Source organism: Saccostrea echinata, unplaced genomic scaffold (genome assembly GCF_033153115.1).
Source record: "Saccostrea echinata isolate AGI-Se365-2 ecotype Australia unplaced genomic scaffold, CSIRO_AGI_Sech_v1 ptg000054l, whole genome shotgun sequence".
Classification (NCBI taxonomy): Eukaryota; Metazoa; Mollusca; class Bivalvia; order Ostreida; family Ostreidae; genus Saccostrea; species Saccostrea echinata.
Genome location: NW_026889803.1, coordinates 47,241,948 through 47,254,032, shown reverse-complemented (window position 1 = coordinate 47,254,032; position 12,085 = coordinate 47,241,948). Strand labels below are relative to the sequence as shown.

Sequence of the window (12,085 nt, the reverse complement as noted above, 5' to 3'; positions counted from 1 at the left end):
ATATTCTATGAAATCGTCATTAGTCGTAGGAATATCGTGTATTTTTGGCATATCGTAGTCATTCGTATGAGTATCGTAGTCATTCGTATGAGTATCGCACATGTAAGCCCTTCATAATCGTAGAAATATCGTAACCCGTTCATCATTTAGTAGCCTCAGTCTTAAATCGCCTCGTTTCGTCACCATATTATATTTTGTCGAACAGACCTTTCGAGCAGCAAAAGATACCACACGCTGGAAAATCGCAAGACTGACCTGGCGAATAACGACGATTGTTAACTCTTGATAATTCGTGGGAAATCGTAGCATATATCGTGACAGTGTGAGAGGGCCTAATAAAGCTTAGAAATTCGTTTCGAAAACATTTTAAATTTTCACAGAATATGGCTTGTCAAATACAATGGATCGCTATACAACAGCTGTATAATAGGCCGGTACTCGACAGGGGTGTAGCTAGGGGTTGTTTGATGTGGAAGCACAAAGGCAGCAGGTTTGTGGGGGGTCGACTTGAGGTCCCCGATAGATCCCGTGCGAAGCCCTGGTGAGGGCCCAGGGGCGAAGCCCCCGAGAGTTGGTGAATTTTAGCATCCCTGACGGCTGACTTCGCGTGTACAAAAAATGCTGCTGTCATCATATTTTTTTTTTTTTATAATTTCTACTGGTTGGAGTCTGGGGGCAAAACGCCTTATAGGCTGGTCAATTTTCAGCTTATTAAAGTAGATTTACTTTACAGTAAATTTGCTGATATTTTAAATTTCATCATTTAAAATGCAGATTTCATCATGACATTTTTGATTAAATGAAAAAAGAATCTTCCATTTTATTTTCACCTAACGAGTTTTGTGTTTTCTATCAAATGGTTAATTTTGAATTTTAAGGGGGGGGGGGTAAATTTTGCATTTACCTCGACCTAATAAATTCAAAATTTACAACATAATACTTCTTTCATATACTATGTTATGAAAATAATTTTAATTTTACAGTACTATATAACAATTTTGATTGTATTCTTTTAAAATTATTCTTAGTTATCCAGGTACACGAAGTTGAAGGAAAACTGAGAATATTTTCTATATCTTCTATATGAAGTAAATTTGTATTCATTTTCAAGTCTTGGGTCTTAGATTTAAGGACATACGCAACGTAGTTTTGTGCTTTATTTAATAATTCTGTGTATAATTTAAGAATTCCATTAATTGAAGGACCTCTGTGCAACTTTTATAATGTCTAATGACGCTGTTCACCTCTTCTAAATCAAATTTTGCAAAAATACAAGCTAAAACTCTACTCTTGCTAATTTTTATTTGAATAACATTAGGATTTTTCATCATTTGATATCTGTTCAAAACCTCTGGTAATGTATGCAGATTTTTTGTCTGAGAACATCTGATGGTACTATGATTGAAAATCAAGAATATCGTTAAAATATTATTAGTGAGAAAGGTACATTATACTATATGTTGCGTATGACTTTGATAACAAACAGTGTATTGTAATGAAAATGGAGAATTAATGATGTGTATATAGCAGACGTGTATGATAATAACATAAAAGATATGAAGATTACACGTATATTTTGTTTTCAATGATATCAAAATCTTCAGCATTAAATACTTATATTAATATTTTATCCACTTCGTGACACGGAGACCGATTCTCCGGATGAGACCGTATAAACCGAGGCCCCTTGTCTCAGTAGGTGCTGGCACAAAAAAGATTCCTTTCTGCTCAAAGGTCGTAGGTCTAAATTTTGCAGCCCTCCACCGTAAAATGGTGGCGTCTCAATATGTTAAAGTGAAAAGTTCTCGAAGGGACAGTGAAACAAACAAATTGAACATTTTATTAACAATGTTCAGTACTCTTCAAATACCCCCTGTACGCCATCTCGTTGTTTCTCGGCAACTCCCAAAGTCTAGACTATCTATGAAAATACCATCTTAAGGTTTAAGTCCTGTATTATGTCAAGTATTTAGGACCTCACTTTAACATGAACCCTATCCGTCCTTTTCTTTGAAAAGGAAAGCTTCTTTGACCGTGTCTCATAGGGTAAAAGTATATTGGTGATTACCGGTAATTCACCAAAAATGTATTTTGCATGAAACTTTTCCACTTTGAAAGTACAATATTTAAACTAGTTTTGATCCTCGTAAGCAGTAATGATTTTACAACTTCCATTTGAACGCGCTTTGAAAATAAAGATTATCAATGAAATTGAATTTGAAAGACTTTTTCAATCAATTCAAGTGCGTGCAGAAGAAATGCAAATTTCTCCCGAACAGATTCATTGAAAGAGACGTTTGATTTTCATCCGTCTGTGACTTGAACCTCATGCTTGAATGTAGGCCTTCCTTATGACGTATCATCACACAAAACATAAAATCAGTTAAACAGGGCATTTTGTCCTTTAAATGATCTATTTACAATTTATTGTATTCATGCGCAGTATCTGTAACAACTTTAGTTGTTTCTGTTGCATGTCGTTTTTAAATAGATATAAAAATAATGAAAGATATACCATGATAAGAAAAATCAATATGAGTTTCATTTCTTTTTCTCGACCTCATACAGCTGTAAATATATCTGTCATGAAACTTTAATTAAAGATTCTTGATAATTCTTTCCAGCTATTTACTAGCTGTTTCCTGATACGACTGAAAACATTGCACAACGTTTTTAACAGATTCTGAATAACATAATTCTCTAATAAGACTAGCAGTTAACTCAGGCATAAAGTGGAGAACATGTTCATCCAGGGTCGCAGAAGTACAGACAATGTCATGCTAAAAGAAGTTGAAATCATTTCGAGACGACATTGCTCCATATTGCACACTACGCATGGTGCACTAACAGAATATGTTTCTTATTTACTTTTCTGTATAGCATATAGGCTTTAGTTTTTACACAATTTTTAGTTAATTGAGGGTTGACAGTTTGGAATTATATATCACGAACTGAATAGAAGAAAGCAAACTTCAAGACTGTGAAAACAATTTCTTTTTTTTTTTTCTTGTTTTTTTTTATCCAGGCCAAACCGTATACCGGGATTTTTGAGGTGCGGATACTAATATCTGCTTATTTAAACGATTTGGTTGTAGAACGCTCAAATTTAATCGCTAAATTTGCACCCTTGAGTATATATGTACAGAGGACAAGAAATACAGTAAAACTCGTTTAGTACGAACACGGATATAACGAATTTACGGATATAGCAAAGATTTTTGCAATCCCCGGCGAAATTCTCAACAATTCCTTGTAAAATATTACAGATATAACGAACTTGCATACAATGAATTTACGGTTATAGCGAACTGATTCTGTGTTCCCTAGAAGTTAAAAATAACGAAATTTACATCTTTTATAGTGAATTTGTAAAGAATTTAGTTTTTTTTTAAATATTGAACTGACATTTACTTTGTAAGTATATATATTTAGAACACTATTCATCCGAAAATTTTTGAACTCCAAGATAATTTAAATTTTATATTTTATACTTCCCTAAAAACATTTGGTAGTCATACTTCAAGGAAAAAAAATCTATATTGTGAAGTCGCTACATACTTTGACGAATTTGTTATACGGATATAACGAATTACGGATATAGCGAAGTAAATTCTCAGGTCCCCAGAACTTCGCTATAACCGAGTTTTACTGTGTATAAGCTTGATCAGTCTTGTTAAACATTATTTATTTGCATTTCCAACTGTTTTCTCTGTGATAACACTTTGAAAGTTAAGTGTATTGATTTCTCGATAAATACGACTGAATGTGAATTTCTCCAAGTGATAGGTCAAGTGCCTAATATGCATTTCAATTTCCCGCGGCTGTTGTGTCTGACATCAGTGGGAGGGGACTATGGAAATTAACAGAGAATACTTCGTGTATTTCATATCTATTAGCATTTTTGTTTATTCATATCTATTATGTAGATATAGGGAATCAATGATAATTATACCCAACAAACTAGACAGTGATTCCTTATCCTTGGTTTTACTTAAACTTGCGTAAATGGGATTCAAAGTAAAACGTAAGGGAAAATAGTCTGGAAAAATAACTACAAGTCCTTCCCTTTGCAATGTCTGAACTCCATGTCTACCTAATAAAGTTATAAAAAATTAATAGAATACTTGTGAGCAGGGAAAACTCTAGATTTCACACCCGCTAAAAATCTGCTATACGGTATTTAATTCTTATATTCCATAAAAATAGTATACAATTTTTCAGATGAACAATTCTTGAAATTCTTTTTCTTTTTACTTTACAGTCTTGGTAGGTAAGATGGCCACGGGGATGTCAAGTATCGAGGTATGCCGGGAAAAGCTGCTAATGGCTTCCCTGAAGGCCCCGTCGCAACAACACATCAATGCGAACCTTTTGGTCTCCCTACCAGACTTCGACAAGAGTCGACGACGAAGTACCATACATTCCTATACCCTTTCTAATTACCACACACTTCCCCAAGACCCCGAAACACTCCGAACTGTGCGCGAAATGAGTCAGGGAAAAGCGCTGAAGAATGTGATAGTTTTAGGAATGGCCTTCATGTTTATTTTTACTGCCTTTGTATCCTTACAAGGTTTACAAAGTTCTCTTCACATTAAGAGTGGTGTCGGTGTGTTTTCGCTCTCCAGCATTTATATAGGTACCATAATTTCCTGTTTCTTTGCACCTTGGATCATACAACGTTTCACCACAAAATGGACAATGGTGGTGACATTTGTAATCTTTACGGGTTATTTTGCCGGGAACTTTCATCCCGAACATTATATGCTCATTCCACTGGGCGCTCTCCTTGGCCTGCTGGCAGGCCCACTATTCAGCGCTCAAGCAACCTCTATCACCACAATAGCTTTGGCCTATGCAGAGCATTCTCATATGCCGGATCAAGATCATGTTATAAATAAATTCATGGGAATTTTTTGTGGACTATATCGAACCAGCAACATTTGGGGAAATCTTATTACAACACTTGTCATCAATAAAAATAGTTCAGAAATCGAGGGTTTCACGCATAACCATTCAAATCGCTCTTGTGGTTCTAGATATTGCCTGAAGGATGACGTAAACGACGATCTATTAGAGGATCTGATGACAACGATAGACCATAACACAAAAATCATGTTATTAAGTATTTACATGGGTTGCGGAGTGATGGGAATAGTCATACTAATCTCACTATTTGACCAGCACAAAAGGAAAAAGAAAAACCACCATTATAATGACGATGAGCTGACGTCATCAGAAATGTTTTTATCTACGCTGAAAATGTTCAAGGATTCCAAATGTCAACTACTTATACTTATTGTGGTTTTTGTCGGTTTGGAGCAGGGATTCATGTTCAGCGATTTTACTCAGGTCTGCTTTTCTTATAACATCTCCAATTGTACAATAAGTAATGATTTTTGAGAAGTACGTTGCAACGCTTTACGAAAGAGGCAGCTTTACATTTATTCATGATTGGCGTTTCCTGTAAAATTGTAAATTTTTATGCTCTTTGTTGGAAGTATATACAAAATTACCAATATTTTCATATTCTGTAGATATTGATTGAATAATTGGTCACTAAATTGAAATTTTAAATATCAGTGGGCTATTTAGAGCTAGCGGATACTGTGATGACAAGAGAAAGAAATACATGTATATCTAATGAACAAAACATATATTACACAACATTAGGTAAATACATGCAATTGCATATTCTTTACTTTGGTCTTTGTGTGTGTGAGATATGTGTGAGGGTGTGTGTTTGTGTGTTTGTTTCTTGACTGATTTTTGTTTGTTTGTTTGTCTTGGTTTGTCTTTTTTGGTTTGTTTGTTTGTTTGTTTTGGTTCTTTGCTTAATGAACATTTGAAAGTGTAGGAAAGGGAACTTAGGTCCCATTGGAAGCATACATATAGCACACTTTACAGATTATATTATGAAAAACCGGAGTATGAATTTTATAGAATAATACTTCATAAGCACAAGTAAACTGTAGATGTATTGAGATTAAATTATATGAGGAATATAGAGAGGAGGAAGGGTAGTCCTATTCTCATGTTCCTTTTGATAAGATTTTAAAACAATTTATTGATTTCAACGTCCAAAAAAGCTAATTTAAAAAAAAAAACGTAAAGTTTATAAATCATTAAATAATGGTTTTTAATTACGCCTACTCTTAAATATAAACATAAAATACTTAAAACCATCTGAAATGTCATGACATCCATATGTATTAAAATAGGAAGTATTTTTTTAACAATCCATCCACTCGCATCTCAGAACAGGCAGTTTGACATATACACACTGCAAGTTACCTTAACACAAATTGACACTGGATTATTGAAATCATTCAGCGGTCCTTAGCAGTCTTTGTTTTGTTTGATATAAAGATTACTTCATACCTGTCGTAATGATTTCTTGGAAAATAAGTTAAACACTTCATTTCTAGTTTTTTAACATATACTGGGCGATTCCAAAGTTTACTAAAAGCATATGTACTGAAAATGAACGATCACGATACAACTAAAATGCTTAATGATCTAAGTTTTATAAATATTTGATTTTTAGTCAATGTCTTTCTTAAGTCACATTTGTTGTATATCACAATAAATCTATAACTGTATATAGAGTACAACAAAGTAATTAAAGGCCCCTGAAAGATAGGAGTTTTGAAATGTCAACTGTTACTATTTTGAGCAACGTTTATTACACCAACCATATTCTGAAGAAGTATGACTTGACACTGACTGCAATTTTGCTCACTTAATACAACAACATCTCTTATTTACACACATGGGAATTTAAGAACAGTTAGTTACACGTATCATATTTCAAAATTAAGAGAAAAGTGATGAATTATATATCTATTTCACTCAGAATCCGATAAAAATCCCCCTTTGATGTTATTAAAGGGTGGCCTTGGGAATTCTTTTTCTTTGAATGATCCAGATTGTTAATTTTAATTTCAAGTTAGCTTTTACTCAGAATATGCTTGTTCTTTCTAAAACAAATGATATACATGTTTCAATATATGATGAAGCACATGTTGTACATGTACCTCAATACTTTTTGTAACACGGAGAATGAAGCTTACTTAGTATATAGAACGCTTGCAATTAAATAACTTTATTAATTAAGATGGCACCGTCCTGTTACTGAGTTGGCAAACGACAATTCCTGGATTAAAGCTTGGAAATTTCAAGTTCATACAGTCACTGTAAGCCGGAGGAGTGATACAACATTTCGATATGGAAATGCGACATTTATTAATTGTCAATATCAAAGCTGCTGCGCGCTAGTTGAAAAGGCGTTTTTTTTTCTGAAATGATAAGACATTAATCAAAACGCCCCATCGGTGATTCTCTGGGGCTAAGCTACATAGTTGTTTCTAGTGAATACCACAATATTGATTAAAAACTGCTTTTCTGACCCAGTTCTTGACATAGAGTAGCTGTAATTGGTGCTACACGCGTATCTAATCACCGGAGTTGCACGGATATTAAGCATTATTTAATTTCTAAGAAGATGTCGGCTTGTGAAGGATTAGAAAACAGGAGTCAAAGAGCCTAGATTGTGTAATAAAGAAATCAATCAAAATGGCATTGATTTTTCCGGCCCTAACGGAAGTTATCGAGTGCGAATCGATGTTCATTCTCAAATCAGATCCTCAAAGTTCTATTTGCACAGTGCTCGGTAAAAAGGAAACGACTGTTTTGTAGAGGCAATTATGCAGCCAAAACCCTCCCGATACGTTCTGACTTAGTTGTTGAAGTATTCTTGACACCTGTAAGAATAACTAATTCCAACTACCACTTCATCATCTTGAGAAATGGGAAAACGGAATAATTGGCATAACAGCCCGGGTCACTTCCAAGCACTTGTGAATATAAAACATTATCTTTTTCTCTGCAGGCAAGGCGTATTTTCAAAACCTGCATAAAAAGCACGCCTGGCAATTTTACTGGATAAGTTAGATAAGTAATGTAGTCCAATAGAAAATGGCAAGGTTCTAGACAGATTAACACCCAGCTGATCTTGATATGAAAATGTCTTTTTTGTACGGATTGGCTTTACTATCTGATATCATTAAGTACAAAAATAGTACTGAATTACAAATTAATCATAATGATATTAGCTATATATCAAATTTATACACGTTTTTAAAAATATATACTTTGTAGGCTTACATATCCTGTACATTGGGTGTGTCCCAGATAGGACCAGTAATGATGTGTTTTGGCGCCGTGAGCTCTACGAGCTGTATATTGATAGGAGTTTGTGCCAGTCGCCATATCAAAAGGTTTGCTTTCATCACTGCTGGTGCCACCTTTAATGTGGGTCTTCTGATCGTTCTGTGGCTGTGGAAACCAACACTGGATGACGTCCCAAATTTCTTCGTAGTAGCTGGATGTCTTGGCCTCTGTGACGCGATTTGGCAAACTCAGACATATAGTATGTAGAACATGAAAGGCTACAGGCCTTGTATCACTCAAGTTTAAATGACGTGGAAAATGGCGTTGAGTTATGAAATGAGCATCTTCAGCTAATTTCCCTTTTATTGGGAATCATCTACTGACTTTAATCGGTTATGCAAGACTTTATTTCTTTTCTAAAACAGATCATATTGGAAAATACAATACCCTAGGATACATTTTTAAAGGCTGAAATAATCGACAACATCTTTGATGAAGACCATAACATAGCCTAATATTAATCGTTAAGCGATCACCATTATATGTAGCCTTAATTTGTATTTGTAATGAAGATAAATTCAAATATTTCCCTTATAATGTAGTGATTAATCATATTTCTCTTGTTTTTCAGCCCTTTTCGGTGTTCTCTTCATTGACAAACAGGAAGCTGCATTCTCCTGCTACCGGATGTTATACGCCACTGGGTGCGCAATAGCTTTTGGATACAGCTACTTCCTCTGCGTTCAAACCAAAGTGATCGTGTTGGCGGGTGTCTTAGTAGTAGCATTGTTCATGTATTGCGTTATAGAAATGAAGGTACAGCTGCAGAGTCAGCACATCAGAGATATAGTGGCTCTGTGAGGTCTCTCAGTAGCTATAGGTACTTGTTGTTACCTATGTAAAGAAATCTATGGCGATGATAAAATATTCCTGTAATTTCTCTTACATCATGTTAGAAATAGATTTTATGTGCATGCATTACACATAAAGGTATGTGACGAACAAAACGTGCTCTGCTTCTCTTTTTCTTCATCTAGGATGAATATTTCGAGAAAAATGGGACCAAATGTCAATGTAGGTACATGTTAAGCAGTAAAATCATAATAAATAACGATTACAACCTTCTGTAAGAGAGTTTATTTTACAACCTTACCGGGTAAGGTGGACATATTTTATTATAGGCTTTTAATAATTACATGTTTTACTTTTCAATATTCATATTGTTTGTTTTCTGTGATGCATAGGTATATCAAAATATTTTATTTCCTCGCTGGTTTCGAAATAAATTTAATAAAACTTGGTTTCTCTAGTTTTTACATCGGACACAAAAGAAAAACAATAGCTTTAATTATATTAAATTGTAAGACCAGAATAAATATGTCATATTTTTAAGAATATTCTTGTTGTGAAAATAATATTTGTAGTATAAAATGTTGCCATTGATTTTTAGTAGCTTCTTTTAAAAAATATATTTTAATAATATGCGAAAGTATGACATATATCTGACAAAAATAAACCACATCATTACACTAGTGGTGTCTTAAAGTGAATATTTACATATCATTTTTTTCAATATCTTATATTAGCAAAATTACGAAAGGGTACATGTATCTTATTCATGACATAAGATTTAATTGATAAAATTGTCTAGCCATTATTGCTGTCTGGATCAAATGTAAAGATAACGAACAGTAAACGCTCAAATTTCCAATTAAACAACACAAATTGAAAGCACAGCAAACACTGTTCCAAGAAATATTGTCGGTCAGCTAATAAAGGAGCACAATTAGTTTCCATGGGAATTTCAACAGACTGTTGGAAGACCTGGTCTCCAAAGACTTCATAGATATTGCTATTAAGGAACTCAGGAACTCAAAGTATCAATTTCAGAATACTTCTGCGTAGAATCAGAGTGATTTTTTAACAAAGGAAGTTTGTAGATGTGGATGACCAACCGCACGACATAAACATTTCCATTTATATTTTTAAAGAAAACATTTGTCAAAAACCTGGTTTTTAACGTAAGGAATGGTAGTGAAAAGTGTTGAAAATCAAATTCTGATGCTATTGATTTAGGCAAAATTTTGTGAAAAATTTTTCTAAAAATTCTTTATATTCTTTATCCATATTTGAATAACATAACTTTTCGAATTTGTTGTTGTTGCACATTACTGCTGAAGTTACTACTTCACGATCCTTGATATTTTCGTGAAGAGTAAAGAAAGAGGCTTGAAAAATCATTAAATAGATTCCGCTATGTATCTTTGCGTGAAAGGATTTTTATGTTTTTGAATCCAGCATAGGTTAGGTCATAAAAAGTCAACCTGGTTGTTGGAAATAAGAGAAATATTTCAAAGTGACTTATGATTTTGAAGAACTATTTCTTAGAAATGGAACCATGAGTATAAGTTGGATTAACACTGTAAAATTAAATTTCAAGTTCCTCTAAAATGCACTTGTTATATAAATCCTTACAAACATACACTATGTTGTAACGTGCTCGCCAGCTTGAACCAGTACAACGATCATGTAATGAAATATTAAGACAGAATAACGAACAGTTATTAAATTCAGAAGTCCGTTGAAACAATTCAGATTGGGTGCAGAGAAAACAAAGACCTCTAAAAACATCAGGGGTGGGAACAGGTGCCATGGATGTGTGAGCATCCACTGTTGACCGGTCACACCTGCTGTGTGCTCCTTGTCAAGATCAGGCAAACGAAAAATCCGTAGACAATTCAGTATGAAAATCTGTATAATTCTTAAGTCACTTCTGAATTCTGAAAGAAGAAGGATAGGGAATTTTCGAACAAAGCATTTAATATCATAGAGAGCACATCTTAAGACCTGTGTATCTTTTAACATTGGTGTAAATTGAAACTGGAAAAAGAAAGAAACAAAATAGCGCAAATCTACTATTGAAATTAAGTAACTCTGTACATCAAAACGCACCAACGATTGCCTCAGATTAAAGATGTTGCACTACTTTTGCCATTTGCAGACTGTCAAATATTCGGCGGAGTCAAGCCTTTCATCTAACTTTTACTTGATCAATTAATTTAAACAAGAGCTGAACTTTGACTTTATCAAATTAGATATAAATATATACGTTATTAGATACTATACTCTCTGTGCACAATTGTAAAATGGTGATGAGATTGATAAATTCAGTGTTCAGAAGATACAGAGTACTTTATATTGCGATCTTCACAAAGTACTAAACAGAAATTAGGACAATCTGTATATCTTTTGAGTTATTAATAGTCATTCCTAAAATATAATAAAATACCTATAATGGTACGACTTTTGAAAAACAAAAGTTATGGAAAATCTGAAATTGATAACGAATTTATTTCATTAACGAAATATTTTTCAATAAAATTTTATCATAATATTATTGTAAACGTAAACAGATTTAAAAAAAATAATAAACGACATCAATCAAGGTTCTGTGTGGAAATTATAGTAATCGTGATTTTACACTATTAAAATGAACAAATAAATTAATAATGAAGAAATTTGGTAGCTCATCCGTACTTCATTGTTCTTTACTTTCAGCTCATCTTACGCTTTTTTTTAAACAAGAGCTGAACTTTGACTTTATCAAATTAGATATAAATATATACGTTATTAGATACTATACTCTCTGTGCACAATTGTAAAATGGTGATGAGATTGATAAATTCAGTGTTCAGAAGATACAGAGTACTTTATATTGCGATCTTCACAAAGTACTAAACAGAAATTAGGACAATCTGTATATCTTTTGAGTTATTAATAGTCATTCCTAAAATATAATAAAATACCTATAATGGTACGACTTTTGAAAAACAAAAGTTATGGAAAATCTGAAATTGATAACGAATTTATTTCATTAACGAAATATTTTTCAATAAAATTTTATCATAATATT

General features: G+C 33.3%; 1 protein-coding gene across 1 annotated transcript in view; it reads left to right on the top strand.

Moving 5' to 3' along the window:
* The window catches only part of LOC133172576 (protein unc-93 homolog A-like), a 31,392-nt gene extending 21,920 nt beyond the window's left edge, over window positions 1-9,472 (top strand). The window contains exons 2-4 of the mRNA XM_061307497.1: window positions 4,262-5,352; window positions 8,161-8,431; window positions 8,804-9,472. Coding sequence (XP_061163481.1) covers window positions 4,276-5,352; window positions 8,161-8,431; window positions 8,804-9,033 — 1,578 coding nt within the window. The 5' untranslated portion in view covers window positions 4,262-4,275 and the 3' untranslated portion in view covers window positions 9,034-9,472. The remainder of the gene's footprint in view (window positions 1-4,261; window positions 5,353-8,160; window positions 8,432-8,803) is intronic.
* The last annotated feature ends 2,613 nt before the right edge of the window (window positions 9,473-12,085 follow it).